At 34.3% G+C, this 20,722-nt stretch overlaps 1 protein-coding gene across 1 annotated transcript; it reads right to left on the bottom strand.

Annotated features, from left to right (window-relative positions):
- Positions 1 to 18,631: 18,631 nt before the first annotated feature.
- Positions 18,632 to 19,138, bottom strand: LOC140450726 (uncharacterized). The gene has a single exon (XM_072544397.1). The coding sequence runs from the start codon at positions 19,136 to 19,138 to the stop codon at positions 18,632 to 18,634; it is 507 nt and encodes a 168-aa protein (XP_072400498.1).
- Between the last annotated feature and the right edge of the window lie 1,584 nt (positions 19,139 to 20,722).

Genomic DNA, 20,722 nt, shown 5'->3' with positions numbered 1-20,722 from the left:
TAGGAATTCGCCGGCAAATATTTTCTGCTTCTGCCTCATGAAATATATCATTTTCTGCTTCTGATATATCCTGTTCACTCTCTGTATCGAGATTTTGTATTTCAACTTCGTCTTCTTCAGAACTATCCGAAGAATCGTTGCATTCCAATTCATCATTACTATCAACGTCCTCTAGAAGTCTCTGCAAATATTTTTGCTCCTCCTCATTATTCATAGTTCATTTCTATTTCTAAAAAGTAAAAAAATAATGTCTTATTCACTAAAAACACAACGCTAAAAGTTACAATCCTTACCTTTAGTACAGCCGCAAAAGCTAACATCCGTCTCTGAGACCGAAATCGTGTGTAACGAACGAACCGTGTATCTACATTCAACAATATTTTAATACTAACAACGGTTAGGCAAAATATGAAGCTATTGAATGACCTAGCGCGAATATCGGAACGGATGGTTAATTATCGGTATGAATAGGTTAGCTCCGTCTGTGAGACCATGCGTTAGCACTGAAAGGTTAACTATTGAAAGAGGCTGAAAATCTTTAACAATTAACTTGACAAGACTTGTATCACATTTCTTTTTTTGCAAGTTTCACTGGAACTTCTTCCGCCAAATAATTTTAACTGCCGTGCTCTTTTACGCATTTGACTAGACCCAAAATCTTGATTTGACACATTGACAGCACCATGTGAAACTTGGGTTTAAGTGGGAGGTCCAGCTTGACTTTCATGAGGTACTTCTATTTGAGTTGTTGCGATAGAAATATCTGAAACCATTGCTTGTTCTTGGGTTTCAGTCTCAACATTAATATTTGGAATTTCTCTACTTTTCTCTTGGTTATACTGAATAGGATGTTTTTTGATAACATGCATCCTCAGATTACCAGTACTGGTAAAATATTTTAATTTCTGATTACATAATTGACAAATAGCAAACTTATTATCCACAATTTTTTTTAAAAAATGTCCAAACAATGGATTTCTGTGCAGGAGCCATATTACAAAAAATATAATTTACCTACTAATTTTAATACGAATATCAATGTACACGTGTTCCACTCTATTAACACAATACCACGGCGTTACATTCACAAATCACAAATAAATTTTGAACTTTCGCTAAAAAAGCTTAAGATGTGGGATTCCCCTCTGCATACCCACCGAACCGCATGTAACGACGGGGAATTACCTATACAATATGGCATATGAGATTACTCTTGTTATAAGAAACTGGAAACTCTACGAAATCCCATATTTTTATTTTTAATGTTTTATTATGTTACGGTTTATTATTATTATTATTATTAATTATATAAATTGTTGACAACATCGAAAAAATCTGTAGATTTTATTAAAAATCGATATATCTGTAAAATAATTGAAAAATCAGTAGAAATACCGATAAATCGGTAGGTCTGGCCTGATTTTGAATTTTGTATTTCATAATGATAGCGGCTATATCAACAGCCTCGTCCTCGTACATTTCGCCCACTGCTCTATTCGGATGATTACACGTATTTCGTTCAACAATTCATGCATTCATACTCATACGTATGACGTATAGAATGTCCTATCTACTATTTGTATAGCGCAGCGCAAGCCAGGAAAAGCATGTACGAAAATTAATACGTATTAGTGAATTCATCCGAATACTCCTTTAGTACTATTACGTATTATCCGAATATCAAAATCATCCGAATATTTACAAATAGATACAGGCACGTTCGAAAGGTACTGTGAGGTGCCGATTGAAATAAAAATTAGCAGCGCTTAAACCGCGAAAATTTGAATCAGTCGGTGCGAGAGACATAACCACGGTATAAAGAGGAACCTCTTTATACTGTGACAACGTTACCAGCTGAAGGTTAACCCGGCGCCAGTGTGGTAGATTAAAATGTAAAAACCTGTGTGGTGGGGTATCAGATACCCCAAATTAAAAAAAAAACGTTTGTGGCAGTCCAGTGGGACTGCCGGTAGAAGTCACACTTCTATACACGCATTCGCCGTTACAAATTTATTTGGGAGTCAATCTGCACAATCATTACATATGAAATGCTATAGGTAAGACATAGCAGAAAGAGAAACAGAATTAATAACAACTTACTAACAATTAATAAACAATTAATAAACAAGGATTGAATCAATATTTTGATGAAAATGTTTATTTTTATTTTCTTATATGTATGAAAGGAGTTGAATGCAAAAATTTTTTTACACATACTCTGCAGTAAAATTCATTGTTCATTTTGTTATTAATATAATAATACAATACAAATTAAAATGCAATATTCATAAGTATTTAAAATGACAATAATATGCATAAAAAAATACACTACAATACAGTGCAACATAATCCAATATAATAATACAATACAAATTAAAATGCAATATTCATAAGTATTTAAAAATGACAATAATATACATAACTTTTCTATTTACGCATATACGTTTAATTTACCATGTAATAATATTTATAAAAAAGTCCTCCCCGTCTGGGAATCGAACCCCGGTCTCCCGCGTGACAGGCGGGGATACTGACTACTATACTACCGAGGACATGACACAAAGGTATTTCAAAATTGACAGTTCTGGGTCATACAGTGATTTATTGAGATTATTATTTTGAAATACAAAAGACTAATATAATTATAAACATTTAATAAATAATACAAAACGTATCACATAAATAATAATATTAATAAATATTTTATTATAAATATAATATTACATGTATATATATCTTTATATAATATATATAATATTAAATTATATATTATACAAAAGGAACATTTTTATATTCGAGAGAGGAAGAGAGAGAAAATATATCTTCTGTCTCTCTCTTACTCATTATCTTACATATGTAATGATTTCACAGATTCACTCCCATACAAATTTCCAACGTGGAGCGTGCGTATAAGAAGTATAACTTTAAAAACTTGAAATAAAAATAACACATTTTTAGAAAATTTATATTGTGATTTATATTTCAACATATAACAAACTTAAATCAAAGTAACTAGTGTTTAGAAACAAATTGCAAACTAAATACTTGAATATTCCAAAAAAGTCTCATTTTACAGCATAAAAAAAACGTCACACTCATTTTTTCTCGATTATAAAAAAAGATCAGAGAACTAGTAAAAATAAATTAATGTTTGGAAAAATTATAACATACAGAATACATTTTAATTATTTTTAGCTAAATAGCAAGAATCACAATACACCACTGAATGCTTTAAACATATAGCTTTTTTACAAATCACACAATTATAAAAGGTCTTTCTGTCATTTTTTCTCGGGCAAACAATACGTCTGTTGGCTACTTTTATTCGTTTACTTGATTGCACTTGTAAATTTCGCGGAAGCCTTAAGTTGGTAGAACGAATTTGTTTGTATTCTGTTAGTAACTGTATTGCTAATAATTTCAAAAATCCCTTCGTTTTGACTGAAAATCGCCAGTTTTTTGTTGATAAATTACTCTAGAATTTATATCTGCACAGTTGAGTGTATTTCCTTTTTTGGTACATGTGAAACTAACGTTATACTCTCTTGAAAGCCGAATTTTGAGGAATATACTGGCCTGTTCCTAGATGTTATAAAACTTTCAGGTATTTGCCTTTTGTTTTTTCTTACAGTTCCAGTAGACGTCAGTTAATGATCTTTTAAAAGCTTCAGAATCAGCTCATAACTTGTGAACCAATTATCGAATGTTACATTTCGTTTGGTTCCAGTGTTTGAACTTGTGTGTGCTGGTAAATCTTGTTTCAGATTATGATATCTGAGAAGAAATGGACTCGATTGATACTTTAAACTTTATTGTTCTTTACACTTACATCGGTAATAATTGACTGAAAGCCTGTTAAGGGCAACTGTCATACACTTGGCCTTTGGCGGCGTTGCCAGTACAGTGTTGTCAGGTGCAGTACAAAAATTGAAAGTAAAAATATACGAACATAACTCCCCCCTTGAAGGGACTTCAAAGTAACATACAAAGATTAATGAAAATAAATACACAATAGTAATACAAAAATAAAAAAATTTTAATTCACTGTGTCCTCCTCTATAGGCAAAGGGCATAAATGTCTCACGGAACGGATCACAACTTTTGAAACTGTTTTCACTTCTGCCAGTCGCGAAACTCCATCCAGGGAACAAACGTAGAACTCTTCCCATTGGCCACTTGCCTGGAGGTTGTTGATCATTCTTGATTAATACTAGTGTACCAACAGCAATCGGAGTAGCCTGGTTTTTCCATTTATATTGAAAACGCAGTTGAGAAATGTATTCTTTTGTGAATCGTATCCAAAATTGGTGGTATAATTGTTGAACAGATTGTAGTCTAGACAGTCTGGTTGGCGGAGCTTCTGATACGTCAGGTTCAGGAAGCATTGTAATTGGACGACCAATTAAAAAATGTGATGGGGTAATGGGTTCTAGGTCATTAGGATCATTTGATAAGGAATACAGAGGTCTCGAATTTAAGATTCTCTCAATTTGAACAAGAAGCGTATTCATAAATTAAAATTCTATTTAACATTGTTCGCTTTAAAAAATGTTTTGTGCTTTTTACTGCTGCTTCCCATAGACCACCAAAGTTGGGAGAATATGGGGGTATAAAATGCCAATGAATGTTGTCTTTTGACGCATATTGAGTAATAACATTTTCATTTTTTAACAAGAATATTCCAAATTCTTTTAATTCATTTCTCGTTCCAACAAATGTGCTACCGTTATCTGAATAGACATCTGAAGGTACTCCTCTTCGAGAAGTAAATCGTTTGAGACAAGATAAGAAACATTCTGTTGTTAAATTTGATATTAATTCTAAGTGAATTGCTTTTGTGCTAAAACAAACAAAAACACAAATGTAACACTTTAAAATTTTGCATCCTCGTCCTGCCTTATCCTTTAAAGGAAATGGTCCGGCATAATCAATGCCTGTAAATTGAAAAGGCAAGGAGGGTTTAATTCTATTATCTGGTAAACTAGACATTGGATATGTAGCAAAAGATGGATTAAATTTAAAACATGTAATACAATTTTTTGTTGTTTGCCTAGCTAAACTACGTCCACCTATAGGCCAATAAAATTGTCTTATGGATGCTAAGAGAAGTTGAGGGCCAGGATGTAATAAAGCAGCATGTTTATGTTTAAAAATTAATTTCGTCAAAATGTGCTTTGAAGATAATAAATATGGATGATGTTTATATATTTCTAAGGAAGTAAATTTAAGCCTACCGCCTACACGAAGTAAACCTTGTTCATCAAGAAATGGTGATAGAAAACTCAGTTTGTGTTTTGGGGGTAATGATTTATTTTGTTCTATAAGTTTTATTTCCTCTGCAAAGGATTCGAATTGTGCTAATTTTATTAATTTCAAATTAGCGTAATTTAATTCTTCAACTGATAGAGATCCATATTTTCTCTCGGATTTAGATTTCCTTAGATTGAAAATAAATCTTAGTATATAAGAAGTAATTCTTTGTAACTTTGTTAAATCTGAATAAGTTATGAATAGAGTGAATTGATTCATAATTTTTGAAGTCAGTACCTTGTTAACTTTCTTTAACTCTGGCAATTCTATAATTTGATGAGAATTTATGTTTGAATTAACCAAGTGATCAATAGATTGATATAAAAAATCTGGTCCCATCCACCATAAGTTCATATTGATGAAAAGTTCTGGCACTATTCCTCGAGAAGCCAAATCAGCTGGATTCTCTTTAGTGCTAACATAAGACCACATAAAATTACTTGTAAGGTTCTGAATCTTTGCTACACGATTTGAGACAAATGTTTGTAGCTGGTTTGGTTGTTTTTTGATCCAACATAAAACTATTTGAGAGTCAGACCACATATATACAGGTACAGTGGATGAGATTGCATTAATAGTTTGGTTTGTTAATTGAGCTCCAAGAAGAGCTGCACAAAGCTCCAGTCTTGGTATTGTAACTGACTTTAGGGGTGAAACTTTAGTTTTTGAACAAAGTAGTCTCACTGTATATGCTCCATCGGAATTGATGCTACGCATATAAAGACAACTAGCATATGCTTGTAATGAAGCATCACAGAAACAATGAATATCTACTAACTTGTGACTTGTACCTATTACAATTCTTGGAATTTTAAGTGTATTTAATTGTGACAATTGATTGGAAAATTGAAACCATTTGATACGTACATTCTCAGAAACTGGGTCATCCCAGGGTAGTTTAATTGACCATAAATGTTGAATAAGGATTTTTGAAATGATTATTACAGGACTAAGAAGACCCAATAGATCATATATTTGGGCAATAATAGAAAATATTTGTCGTTTAGTAACACTTTTATCTAATGGAATGGTGGTGATCTTATATCTTAAAATATCTTGTTTGCTGTCCCATTGAGTACCTAAGGTTTTGAAACTTTCGGATTCTCCTATATTTAAAACTTTATTAGGAATATCAGTTAATTTTACTTTCTCTAAAACAGCAGAATTGTTTGAAACCCATTTTCTAAGTATAAAATTGGCAGATTTTAAAATGGATGAAATGTCATTACAACGTGTTTGTAACTCTTCAATATTATTAGATCCCGTCAAAAAGTCATCTACATAAAAATCATTGTGAATAGTCTTAGATGCAATTGGAAATATATTTCTATACTCTGTAGCTACTTGATTGAGACATTTTATTGCTAGATAGGGTGCCGATTTTGTTCCATATGTAACAGTATTGAGCTGATAAGAGGATAAATCGTCCTCAAAATTGTTTCTCCAGATTATGCACTGCAATGGTCTGTGATCACTGTGCATTAGAATTTGTCTGTACATTTTAGATACATCTGCAGAAACAACATATTTGTATAATCTGAATCTAAGTGTAATATCAAAAATATTATTTAAGACCTTTGGTCCCATGTATTGCAAATCATTTAGAGACCACCCAGAACTAGTGGCACACGAGCCATCAAAAACAACTCTTATTTTTGATGTTATACTTGTTTCCTTTAATACAGCATGATGTGGTAAATAATAGTGTGAGCTTGTCAAATTATCTACTGAAATTTTAGTCATGTGACCTAATTGTATGTAGTCTTGAATAAATTGTTTGTATAAATTATAAAATATAGTATTTGATTTAAAACGTTTTCCTAAGGACAAGAAACGTTGAATTGCTTTCTCCTTTGAGTCACCTAGTAGTGTAGGAGATGATCTTAATGGAAATTTTACTATAAATTGTCCATTTTCATGGCGAGAAGTATCATTGTCAAATAACTCTTCACAATGCAGTTCATCGGTTGACATTTCAATATAATTATCTAACTCATTAAGTTCGCAAAATTTGTTTAATTGATGATCTTCTGGTATAACAATGTCTTTTGAAAAATTGCAAATAGAATAATTAACTGAATTATTTATAGCACCAGAAACGATCCACCCTAACTTGGTATTTTGGAAAATTGGTTTATTTTTTCCTATAGTAATTTTTCCATCCAATATTGTAAGTCCCAAAATATTGTAACTCCTATGAGCATATCAATCTCATTAGGTGAGTAAAATTGAGGATCTGAAAGCTTAATATTGTCTGGAATTTTAATATTTGTTACATTAACCTTTTCTGAAGGAATATATGATGAAATCATAGGGGTTACATAGCAACACACATTACGTTGAAAATTACTGACATTGGAGAATATGGTAAATGAAGTCCTTTTTGTCAATGTAGACATTACTTGATTTATGCCAATAATTGATAAATTTGCAGAAGATAATGGCACACCTATTTTCTTACAGAATACTTCTGTTACTAGATTTGATTGTGCTCCAGAGTCCAATAAGGCTCTACCTACTTGAAACTTGCCACTAATGTCTCTAACCTTGAATGTTACTGTGGATAATAGAATTGATGCATTTATTATACCTTCTTCGATATTTATAGAACTTGGATTTGTTTGAAATAACACAGTAGACTGCCGACTTGTTTGATTACCTGTATTATTGTAACTATTACTTGTACTTGGTTGACTACTTGAATTATTGAATACTAAAGGTTCATTTGAATTGTTATTTTGTTGATTTGTAATATCATTATGAAGAAAAGTATTATGTTTTCGTCCACACTTTTTACAGGACCCTAAATTACAAGTATTTTGAAAATGTCCAATGCGCAAACAGTTAGAACAAAGTTTTAACAGTTTTATTTTTTCCCATCGTTCATTGACATTTAGTTGTATAAACTTTTGACATGAATAAATAGAATGTTCACCCTTACAAAAATTACATTTAAACTTATTAATAGCCAAATTTACATGAGAATGCATTTGTGCATCTTTTGTTTTATAAAATTGATTTGATGCTTTAGAAAATTGATAATTGAGGTTTCACATTCACTTCTTGTTGTGACTGCAAAATATCTTGTCTCTCTTTCAAAAAATCTAGAAATTCATTTAATGTAGGAAGCTCTGTTTTTGTATGAAATTCTTTCCATTTATGTTGATTAATTTTATCTAATTTATGATAAATTATATGAATAATTGTCATATCCCAAAGTGACTCTTTTGTTATTGGCATGCTTTCAAGAGCGGATAAATGTATTGAAACTTCATCTAATAAATGCCTGAATTGTAAAAATGTATCTTTATGCAAAGGAGTTATATTGATAACAGACTGAATATGAGTATCTACAAGGCATTTTCTCTTATCAAATTTATCACATAGCATTTTCCATGCTCGTGGATAATCTTGTGTTTCCTCGCAACCCGATATGGCTCTTTTTACATAGCCATCTAACGCAGCTTTGAGAAAATTGTAGTTGACATGAATGATTGTTTAAAGTCTAACCAGGTTTCGTATTCCCCATTAAAAACAGGAAGCTTAAGCTTAGGTAATAAAATATTTTGAAGTGAATCATGCACTGGAACATTAGATTGAATAGGAGAATTTTTATTTTTATTTAGAATATCTTTTAAGAATGAAATAGCTGTAAAGTATTTAGATTCAAACGCGTTTCTTTCTGAAAATTGTGAAATTAAATCTTTTTCCTCGCATTTTTCTTCAATTTCATTTTGCATAGTTTCAAATTGATTAATCAAATCCTTGCAATTTTCATACCGCGATTGAATGTTACATATATCTACTGAATTCGTTTCGTCTTGAATTGAACTAATATAGTTTTCTAAGATCGTTATCTTTTGTTTAATTGAGTCTCTATTTCTGATCAAAGTTTTCATGTCTTGAGCCATTATTTAAGAAATTAATGTATAATTTTTTACCGAACAATGTTTTGTTTTTATTCAAATTGAAACAATCTCAAAATCTTAGATTAAAGTAAGGAATAAGGAAATGAAATTATGAAATAGGACTAACCTGAATAATTGTAGTTGTCTATTTTAGACGTCTAGTTAAATGTTTGTGAATACGTCACTTGTTTTTGAAGGTCACTGAATTGGTCGATTGTAATCCTTGGCTTCTTGGCGATGGCTGTGAGTGGCTGGCTGACTATAGATGTCCAGTTAAATTGTCACTGTAACGTCGCTTCTTCTTAATACTCGCTTGGTTGGGCAACTTTACCGGTTCTCTTGGGTGAACGCTGAAACTTGATTTGGAAACCACGCTGCTTTTGGCGCAATTTTTTGTGAATAGATAATATTGATGATTATAACAATTAATAATTGAAATTGTTTTATATAATTGCTTCTCAGATATACGGAACGAAGGACCAAACTTGTTCGAACTTGTGTGTGCTGGTAAATCTTGTTTCAGATTATAATATCTGAGAAGAAATGGACTCGATTGATACTTTAAACTTTATTGTTCTTTACACTTACATCGGTAATAATTGACTGAGAGCCTCTTAAGGGGAACTGTCATACACTTGACCTTTGGCGGCGTTGCCAGTACAGTGTTGTCAGGTGCAGTACAAAAATTGAAAGTAAAAATATACGAACATCCAGATATCGGAGTTACAAGTCGGAGAACTACGTCGCTAGGTTTATTGCTCAATCGGAAGGGTCCCTCTGGCTGCAATCCCACGTATAGTTCTAAATTCAAAACATAATATGATTTTGCATCAACGAGAGCGAATATCTTTAATCCATATCGTGCAGGCTTTTTCGGCATATACTGGCGAAAACCACAGCGGCCTCTAAATGCCTCCAGCTTTTCATCAATAGTAAGGTATTCGCTTGGCGTATTGACGTCTTGGCTATTTTGCACAAATTTTTCGAAAATTGGTCTAATTGCAGTCATTTTATCGAGTTTTTTTCTTTCTTCTCGATTTTCTATATTGTTAAAACGTAGACAAGATTGTAAAAAAAAAATAAATCGTTGTAAAGACATCTTCTCTCTAAATAAGCTTATTCCGGTTCCATCGGTAGACCAAAAATCTTCTAAATTAAGCCGAGCAGAGCCAGCCAAGTACAATAGTCCAAACAATGCTCTTATTTCAGTTGCATTGGTTTCGCGAACTGCATACTGATGGTTTTCATCGTAGCAAGTGGACTTCCTTCTTATTTTTATATTAGTCCAAGTTACGATATCATCCATCATAATAGGTGTAAAAAGTAAATTGAAACATTCCACGGGAGTTTTCGCCATTTTTGCATTTCGTTTTACACCTGGTAAATGCGTAATGATATTTACTGAGCGTGTTCTTACATGTATAGGAAAGCATGTTGAAGACCATTTAGTGCCGTCCTTCTACGTAATGTTTCTGTTGACTCTCCTGTCCTTGCCATAAAAAGTTAAATTTACGATTTCTACATCAGCCACCGACTGTTCTAAATCAATAGTATCTTCCTCGCTGTCAGAGTGGTGACTACTGTTGTCTGCATTGTCGGATTCGTTCTCGCTTGCAGATCCAATTACTACATCATCGTCTTGAGAATCGTCGATAAGCCATAATCTAGGACAAAAACATAAATAATTTATGTATAAAATTTCACATTTTCATTTAAAATAAATAATTTCAACGGAAATTATATAAAAATGTGAATGCCCAACTCAAACAATACTACCATAAATGTATTAACTTACCTGTGTGATGGGGTATATGATATTCTAACGACGTTTGGATCAAAACAACGATGCGTGCGTTCACTTCTAAAGTAAATCAACAACTGCGAGACCTCTTTCACGGTTCTAACGAAACAGTGTTGCCGATGTCACGATATGAAATTATGTTAGACAGCTGCTAAAATTATCAGATTTTGCCAAAAATTATGTTAAAAATTTTTATCTTTATAGTTTCTAAAGGTAATAAAAATACATTAAAAAAATTATTTTATTCAACTTAACTTGTTAATTAAAAAAAACATGAACAAAATATATTTAATATCATATAGGTACTATAATAAAACTAATTTAGATCTGGAACGCTTTCAAATAAAATTGCCTCATTCTCATCTTGTGAAGATGAAGAGTTCATGTGATTAAAATAATTTAACATTTTTTTGTCTGTTTGAAAGGAGTAACATTCTTTTACTCCTTCACTTGCTAACACTAATCCATTTACTGTTTGGGTACATAATTTATTTCGAATTTTAGTTTTTATTAAATTGACCTTAGAAAATATTCGCTCACAGGTCGCATTTGAATGTGGACAAACAAGGATATCTAAAATAAAATGTGAAAGATTTTTAAATTTCTGCACTGCTGCACTATCAGTTAATGCACCAACTTTGTACCAGTACTTATCTACTTCAAATTCTTTTTTAATATTCTCTGGAATTTCTGACAATACAATCGCCATTCATCGTCAATCTTTTGCAATAATTCATGCTCATTATTATTTACAATTCTAGGAAATGCACATATAATATCATATATAGAATTAGGTTTTTCAATCGATTTTGGATCAAAAGTTGCAATATATAATAATAAGGGACTTCTAAAATCAAATCGTTTTTTAATTTCTAAGCAACTCACAATTAAAAATTGCCGACACCTAGTATAAAAGTCAGTTTTCTTCTCTTAACTGAGTTTTCCAATATTTTGAATAACTTCTACACTGAGATAAATATTTAGTAAATTTAGAAATTGCTTTAAATTTTCTGGATTTATCTCTGCTAAAGCAGATTGATGAACATTATTGGGATTTAAATAACTTAATAACAATGTTTTATAAGTTTCTGAAACTTTTTTAAAAACAACCGTAATTACTACCTACCTACCTACTAATTACTAAATATTTTGGTATAAAAAATAACTTATATATTCTATAAGAATAATTTTCTAACATTTACACAGGCATACGCATACAATTATGTTAAAATTATCAATTATGTTAAAAAAATATTATCAGAATGCCATAAAAATTATGTTAAAATCTGATAATTATGTACAAATCGGCAACTCTGTAACGAAAGGTACTGAAATGCCTGTCGCGCTAATTTACCGATAAAAATATTGGCGCTAATTTTAAACTCACTGTGGTGTCATACCCCACCACGCTGGCGCCGGGTTAACATTGTTACATTTGCAGATCTGTTGTGTTTAGAATGTTACTTACCTTTGCAAATCTTTAACTCTTCTTTAAATCTTTAGCTTGTGTGTGTGTGTGTGTGTGTGTATGTGCGCGCGTTAGTGTGTGTGTGTTCGCGTGTGTGTGTGTTCGCGCGTGTGTGTGTTTGCACGTGTATACATACACACACAAAGGTGCACGCGCGCACACACACACAGACGCGCCCACTCACACAGGCGCACACACACATACGCGCACACACACACGCGCACACCCACAAAAGCGCGTAAACAAACTTAATCGCACAAACACACACACACACGCACACACATACAAACGCGCACACACAAATAGGCGCGCGGACGCAAACACACAGGTGAACACACACACGAGCACACTCTCAAAAACACACGCGCACAAACACACGTACACAGGCGCACACACAAATGCGGGCGTACACACACACGCGCAGACATACACGCGCACACTCACACACACGCGCGAACACACACTATCACACGCACACACACATACAAGCGTACACACACACACACACGAGCAAACACACACTCGCACACACACACACGAGCACAGCACAAACACACACACAGGCGTGCACACACACACACACAAACTCCCACGCTCACATACACACTCACACACGCGCACGCACGCAAACACACACACTCGCACACACAAACGCGCGGAAATAAACACACAGGCGCACACACACACGCGCACACCACACACACACACACGGGCGCACACACACACACACACACACGCGCACGCACGCAAACACACACACTCGCACACACAAACGCGCGGAAATAAACACACAGGCGCACACACACACGCGCACACCACACACACATGGACGCACACACACACACGCGCACACACACACACACACAAACACGCGCACACACACGCGCATACTCGCACACACACACGCGCACAAAACACTCGCGCACACACGTACACACGCGCACACGCACACGCGGGCGTAAACACACACGCGCGCATGCACACACACTCATACACACACACACACATACAAGCGTACACACACACACACTCACATGCGCACACAAACACACACGTGTGTGTGCACGCGCGTGTGTGTGTGTGCGCGCCTGTCTGAGTTTGTGCGTGTGTGTCGGTGTGTGTTTGTGTGTGTGTGTGTGTGTGTGTCGGTGTGTGTTTGTGTGTGTGTGTGTGTGTGTGTGTTTGTGTTTTTGTGTGTGTGTGTGTGTGTGTTGGTGTGTGTATGTGGGTGCGTGTGCGTGGGTACGCGTAGGTCAGTGTGTGTGCGTGTGTGTGTGTGTGCGCGTGTATGTATGTGCACTTCATTGTGTGTGTGTGTGTGTGTGTGTGTGTGTGTGTGTGTGTGTGTGTGTGTGTGTGTGTGTGTGTGTGTGTGTTTGTGCGTGTGTGTGTTTGTACGCTTGTATGTGTGTGTGTGTGTGTGTGTGTGTGTGTGTGTGTGTGTGTGTGTGTGTGTGTTTGTACGCTTGTATGTGTGTGTGTGTGTGTGTGTGTGTGTGTGTGTGTGTGTGTGTGTGTGTGTTTGTGTTTGCGTGTGTGCGCGTGTGTGTGGATGCGCGCGAGTATTTGTGTGTGTGTGTGTGTGTTTGTGTGTGTGTGTGTGTGTGCGCGCGCTTTTGTGTTTGTGCGCGTGTGTGTGTACGCTCTTGTGTGTGTGGGCGCGCTTGTGTCTGTGTGTGCGTATGTGTGTGTGTGATTGTGTGTGTGTGTGCATGTGTGTGTGTGTACGTGCATGTGTGTATGTGTGTGCGGGCGTGTGTGTATGCGTGAGCGCGCGTGTGTGTTTGCGTATGTGTGTGGGCGTGTGTGTGTTCGTGTGTGTGTATGTACGCGTGTGTTTGTGGGTGCGCGCGTGTGTGTGTGTGTTTTTGTGTGTGTGAGCGCGCGTTTGTGTGTGTGTTCGCGTGTGAGTGCGCGTGTGTATTCGTGTGTGAACGCGTGGTGTGGGTGTAAGCGTGGGTGTGCGTGGGCGGTTGCGTGTGGGTGTGCCTGGGTGTGTGTGTGTGTGTGTGTGCGTGTGTGTTTGTGCCTGCATGCATGTGTGCCTCTGGGCGTTGTGTGTGTGTATGTAGCAAGTTTTCTAGCAATTTTTCCTATTATTTTAGATTTAACTAACGAAACTAAACGCAGTTTCTTCTATTGCAGAGCAAAAACCTGCAATAAAATTGAATCAACTACCAATAAACGAACCGCAGAAAATAATATATTCACGGGAGGTAAACTCCAATTTTGGAAAGTCGATACTATTTATTGGAATTGGAGGAAAACATAGTCTTTCTACCATAAAGTGTAACAAAATATTATGACCCGTATGTACAGTACTTGTTTGACAACAAATATTCATTATTTTTCGAAGGAGCAGTAGCTTGTGGAGCCAACAAGTCATAGAAAATTAGATTAACAGTGAGTGATTTTTCTTGTTTTGTTTCTATTTTTTGTAGCCTAGCAACATAAACACGTAATTAAACAGTCTGATGATCTGCTTCACATTATTAAAATGCTTCGTAAAATATTTTTTGATAAATTCACTGATAGTGAGCGTAAAGTTTGGACAAGACGTTTAAATAATCAAATTTGAAGATGCGATAAAGTAATTAAAAACAATAAATTGCCCATTGGAACAGTTAGAAAATTGTTTTATTTTTAACATAGGTCATTTTAAGCAAATTGGGGTTGGGTTGGGGCTTAGTTCAAAATTACGCAATAGAGTTAAATGGGAAATTGGTATATCGTGGTTTGCCAGTCGAATTAAAACCGGGGTAATAATAAATTTGACGCATACGGACGTAGGCAAATTTTTGAGCGATGCATATACTGTGTTTAGCAGAAAAATTAAAAATATTTTGAAAACAAATAGAATATTTAAAATCAATAATGCATTTTGCGATGAGTTCATTAAAAAATCGAGTGATAACGAAAGTTTTGATTTAAAATATTATAATACGAAAAATGCTATTATAGACACATCAACCGATTTACATATTTGGTTTAGTGAAAATGCTAAAGATGAAATTTATATAAAGCTGTCTGAATTCGCAGAAAAATATTCAGGGGCCGCGCTGTCTAAAGTAATATCATTGTAGGTTAATATTAATAAAATGTAAATGCTGGTCATACAGTATCTAAGATCTGGCAAGATATTACTATAACGAGTTATTGTCAAGCATTTGTGGATGGTTTATCAACAGGGTTACAAGGACCAACGGGTAAAGGGCAACGACTGATTGTCACCCATATAGGTAGTGAGAGTGGCTTTTTAGACGATAGTGCACTAATTTTTTTATTTAAGAAAACGGGGATTATCATGAAGACATGGACGCCCAACGTTTTAAAAATTATTTGAATCCCATCTTTCACAATTCGAGCCAAATTCGATAATAGTGATGGATAACGCTTCTTATCACAGCCGATTAGTAGAACATCTGCCAACTATGGTCACCAGAAAAGCAGATATGCAGAGTTGGTAAGGACAAAAAGGAATTTAATTTTCCGAGGACATGGTTAAGGCTGAGCTTATAAGTGTAATTAGACAGCATCGTGACAGATATCGCCAGCATGTTGTAGATACAATGGGTGGAATGCATAAAACGTAGTAGATGCTATTTCTTTAGCAAATAGTATCTAGTTTGTAACATTTTCTTTTACATAAAAGGAGGTGCTTTGTTGAAAAGACCGTACTACACAACCGAAGTACTAGCTACTGACCTGAAGGATCTACTACTAAATGTAGCGCCAGCTGAAGTGCCCTTGTGCGCATCACACCAATCGTATTAGAACTAGTTTTTTATGTGGTTTTTCATATGCGTGTGTTTTGTGGATAATTATTATTAGAATAAGTGAGTAGTGAGTTAAAATGAGTGGTTCAGATTTCGAAGCGATAAAAGAGTTAGGCGAGGACAAAAATGAACAAGTATTGTTTGTTAAACTTCTTAAAAATTATCAAATTTTATTTGATAAAAGAGTGATCCCAAAAATTAAACATGAAAAGGAAGCTGCATTGAAAAAATTAACTACTGCCTTTGATGAAATTATCCAAAAAAGCCTGGATTCAAAACAAATTATGAAGAAATTTTATCGCATGAAAACAAAGGTTAAAACAATTGCTGACGTAAAAAAAATGGTAACAAAAATATCGTACTAACTGGCAAAGAACAATTCTATGAGTTATGGAACATTGGAGAAAATCCAGTCTTGCACATGGTACCAAGTGCTTGTCAGGCCTGTCTAACAGAGGAGATTGGGGTTTCATCACAAAAAAATAATGATGAAAACGTTCTTTTTAGCTCCAATTTTGGTTACCAAAAATTAACAGACAGACCTAGAAAAAACAAATCCCGTTTTTATCGTCCAATTACAAAGCTGATTTAGGAAACTCTGTATAATTTTAGTTGCTGTCATTACATTATTCGATTTAGTATAAATAACAATGTCATCTGCGTAAAGACTAGCTTTAATGGGTGCTTTAATGGGTGCTTTAATTACATTCATAATACTATTAAAAGCGATTAAGAATAAAGTTGGACTAAGAATCGAACCTTGAGGAATTCCATTATCTATTATCTTGGATGCGCTCTTAACACCATTTATCCTAACTTGAATCGAGCGATTTTTAAATTTTTTTTTATAAATGCAAGTATGTTACCTTGAATGCCAGTATCTTTCAATGTTTGTAGAATACAGTGTCTCCATGCTCTATCGTAAGCTTGGGTTATATCGAAAAATATTGCTATTAGTTTTTGGTTATTTGCAAAAGCTTCATTAATTGAAGTCTGTAATGCAACGTGATTATCTAATGTGGACCTGCCTCTTCGAAAACCACTTTGAAAGGGAGTAAGAAAGTTATTATTTTCTAAGTACCATATAAGGCGGAGGTTTAAAATTTTTTCTAGGATTTTGCACATGCAACATGTAAGAGAGATGGGACGGTAAGAGGTAGAGTTGTCTTTTGGTTTGTTAGGCTTAATAATGGGAATGATAATTGCTTTAGACCAAAGATCTGGGAATTCATGCTTTAAGAAGCAGGTATTAAATAAATCTAACAGAATTAATTTGGCACCGAATGGTAAGTTTTTTATAAAGACTGGTAGAATATCATCTGGTCCTGAAGATGTGTTTTTTATATTTGAGCGAGAAAATTCTAACTCTTGAAGAGTTATAGGAGCATTTAAGGGGCTGTCAGAGTTGTTAATGGAAATTGTAGAAGCTTCTTTGTTTTTCTTATATGTTAGGGATTCGTCAGAAATATTTTTGTCGCTGGAATTTTGCTGATAGATATTAGCTAAAGTTTCTGCGATTTTATTTTTGCAAGTGATTAATTTATTATTGTGTGTTAAGGTGTTTAGTCCAGATAACCTCTGAGGGGTTTGACGAATTGATAGATGGTACGTACTCTCTCCAGGTATCTCTTTTGCTTTTCTTTATGAGATATCTTGCTGTAGCTTGAGTTTTTTGAAATTAAGTAAACTTTCATTAGTATTATGTTTTTTAAGTACATTAAGAGCATGGTTGCTAGAAGATAGAGCATATGCTACGTCATTGTTCCACCAACGTACTGGAGGTCTTTTGCAGAGCTTTGTTTTACCTATATTATTTAAAGCTGCTTCTATAATTATATTGTTTAAGGAGGTAATAGTAGAGTTTATATCATCACTTGGATGATAGTTTTCAATTTCCTTTTCAATGTCATCTTGATAAGACGACCAGTTTGCAGTCTTTAATTTCCAGGATTGATAGATTGGAAAATTAGGAGATTGAATTTGATTTAATGATATGCAGATAGGAAAGTGGTCACTGTCCTATAACGATTTTAAAGTATTCCACGTGAGAAACGTTGATAAGGATTGACTACATAATGATAAATCTATGGCGGAAAAGGAGCCGTTATAGGAGATAAATCTGGTAGGTTCTCCTGTATTAACACATTGGCTGCCACCATAAGAGTGTTAGGTACGTTCACCAGGTGCCAAAGTGAAAAATGCTTACAAAACAATATTTATTCATACAAATGGTTAATAATACAATGTAAGTTTACATTCTTACAAATTTTTTTGAAAAAAATAGCAAGATCACGGGTGATCCTAATGGCATTGCATTAACATATTACACACGTATGTGCCACTAGTATCACCGGTGATCGTGAACAACTTAATGCTTTTTAGTGAAACATGTCACACAGTAAAATTTTTCACAAACATTACAAAATGTAGAAACAAGTTTGAATTTCTTTTGAGCTTCTTTGCTGCCTTTTGTTGCAACTGTTTCAGTGTAACATTGGTTACAACGTTTTCTCTTCTTCCTATTGTTTGTAGTTTTGGCGTCAACTGTAACAAGCATATGCTTTACAGTAGTAATAGGCTCAGGCATCGGACTGTAATTGACTAAACTTAGGATTAGCATTTCCCGAAATGAGATAACTTGTTGTTTTGGTGTGTTGAAGGAATTATATATTATCAAACTATTGATGACAGCCGTATTCAATAAAACTTCAATTGCAGCTTTATGGTACCAGCGGACACTTTTTCTCAGAGGTGAGAAATAGCTTGCGAGTTGATCTGAGACATCAACACCATCTTTTCCTTTGTTGTAGTCTATAATTGCTTCAGGTTTAATTATAGCTACACCATCTTTCTTATGTTTACCTGTCTCTTTCATGTCGATTCCATGTCTGGTCGTCAAGAAGAGGACATCACGTTTATCGTGCCATTTGCCTATTACAATGCCATCACGATGTTCCTTTCCAATTATCTCTCTTTTTTTTATTTTGCGGAAAGTATGCCTTCTGGAATATATTTTCTATTTTTACGTAGTGTCCCTAATAAGTGACTATTAGCATCTAATAATTGTTTTGCTAAAGGCACAGACGTATAGTAGTTATCTGTTATTAAAACTCTTCCTTTTTGTAGATAGTCTTTTGCTAAATCTAGTACAATTTTTCCCGATAAATCCTGCCCTTTATTAGCCATTTTTCCGGTATACATAATCATTTTTAGAGTATAACCTGCAGGATTACATAATTTAAACAATTTCAAGCCATAGCGGTGACGCTTTAAAGGTATATATTGTTTGAAAAGTAGTGTTCCTCGAAAGGGAATCATACTTTCATCAACAACTAGTATTGAGCCAGGATTACATTGTTGGGCAAAACGTAATTGTGTCATTTCAAATAATTTTCTAATTGTATGGCAACGATCGTTTGGTAAAGCAGCCGTGTTATCAGCAAAATTCAAGAATCTCAAAAGAAGCTGAAATCTGTTTCTAGTCATTACAGAAGAAATAAAAGTAAAATTATACAATGGTGACTTACTCCAATAATCAGCAATTTTGGGAAGCTTGACAACTCCCATATACATAACACAACCCAAAAATTTTAAAATTTATTCTTTATTGGTAGGTTTCCATGCATGAATTCTGGATGATCTGCTATAACGTTGTGCATTTTTTACTTGCGCAGCATTTCTGTTAGTCTCCTCTACAATAAGTTGTAAAATTTTATCATCGATCAGTTTCCTGTATACATGAAAAGGAGTTAGTTCGGTTATATTTTGAGGATACCTATCATCATAGACATATGATTCATTACCAGGAAACTGTATATCGAGACGTAAATAAGTACAGTCAACTTCGTACCATTCATCGTCATTATTTTGCTGGTCGTTAGATTTTACCGATTGTCGTGCATTTTCATCTAATAAGCTTGAATCACTGTTACATTTATCTTCTATATCAGATTCTTCTTCGTCACTCGGGTTGTACTCTGAACCGGATAACACACATTCATCAGAATCCTCCTCTAACAATTTGAGCAACTCCGCCTCTGTCAACTTTTTATTTTTATTTGGCAGACGCTGCATTTTACTTGTACTTGGTAAATTATCCATGATCTGAAAGACAAATTCCAATTAAAAAAAGTAACTTTACTATCACCATTTTTCATTAATTAAATGTAAGCAAAAACATTTCAGGTTATGTAAAATAAATACTGTAATATTTTGTTTATCCTTACAAATATTCAAGCAACAAGATTTTAAAACGAATAAACTACATATACTTACTTCATATAATTTCAAATTCACCAAAAAAACTGCTAATTCCGTAGAAAAACTTGATAATAAATGCCACTAATCGTTTCTACAACGCCTTATTATCAACTGTCGTTACAAGCTATTTACGACATTATCGCCCCTAACAAAATAACATAAGCTAGCTATGGGTTCCTAGTGTGCCACAGTAAAACTA

Source organism: Diabrotica undecimpunctata, chromosome 9 (assembly GCF_040954645.1).
Source record: "Diabrotica undecimpunctata isolate CICGRU chromosome 9, icDiaUnde3, whole genome shotgun sequence".
Classification (NCBI taxonomy): Eukaryota; Metazoa; Arthropoda; class Insecta; order Coleoptera; family Chrysomelidae; genus Diabrotica; species Diabrotica undecimpunctata.
Note: the sequence above shows the minus strand (reverse complement) of the source record. Positions and strands in the feature narration are given on the sequence as shown.

Excerpts from the sequence above, each read along its gene's own strand:
- LOC140450726 (XM_072544397.1), bottom strand. The coding sequence starts at position 19,138 with ATGAAAGAGACAGGTAAACATAAGAAAGATGGTGTAGCTATAATTAAA.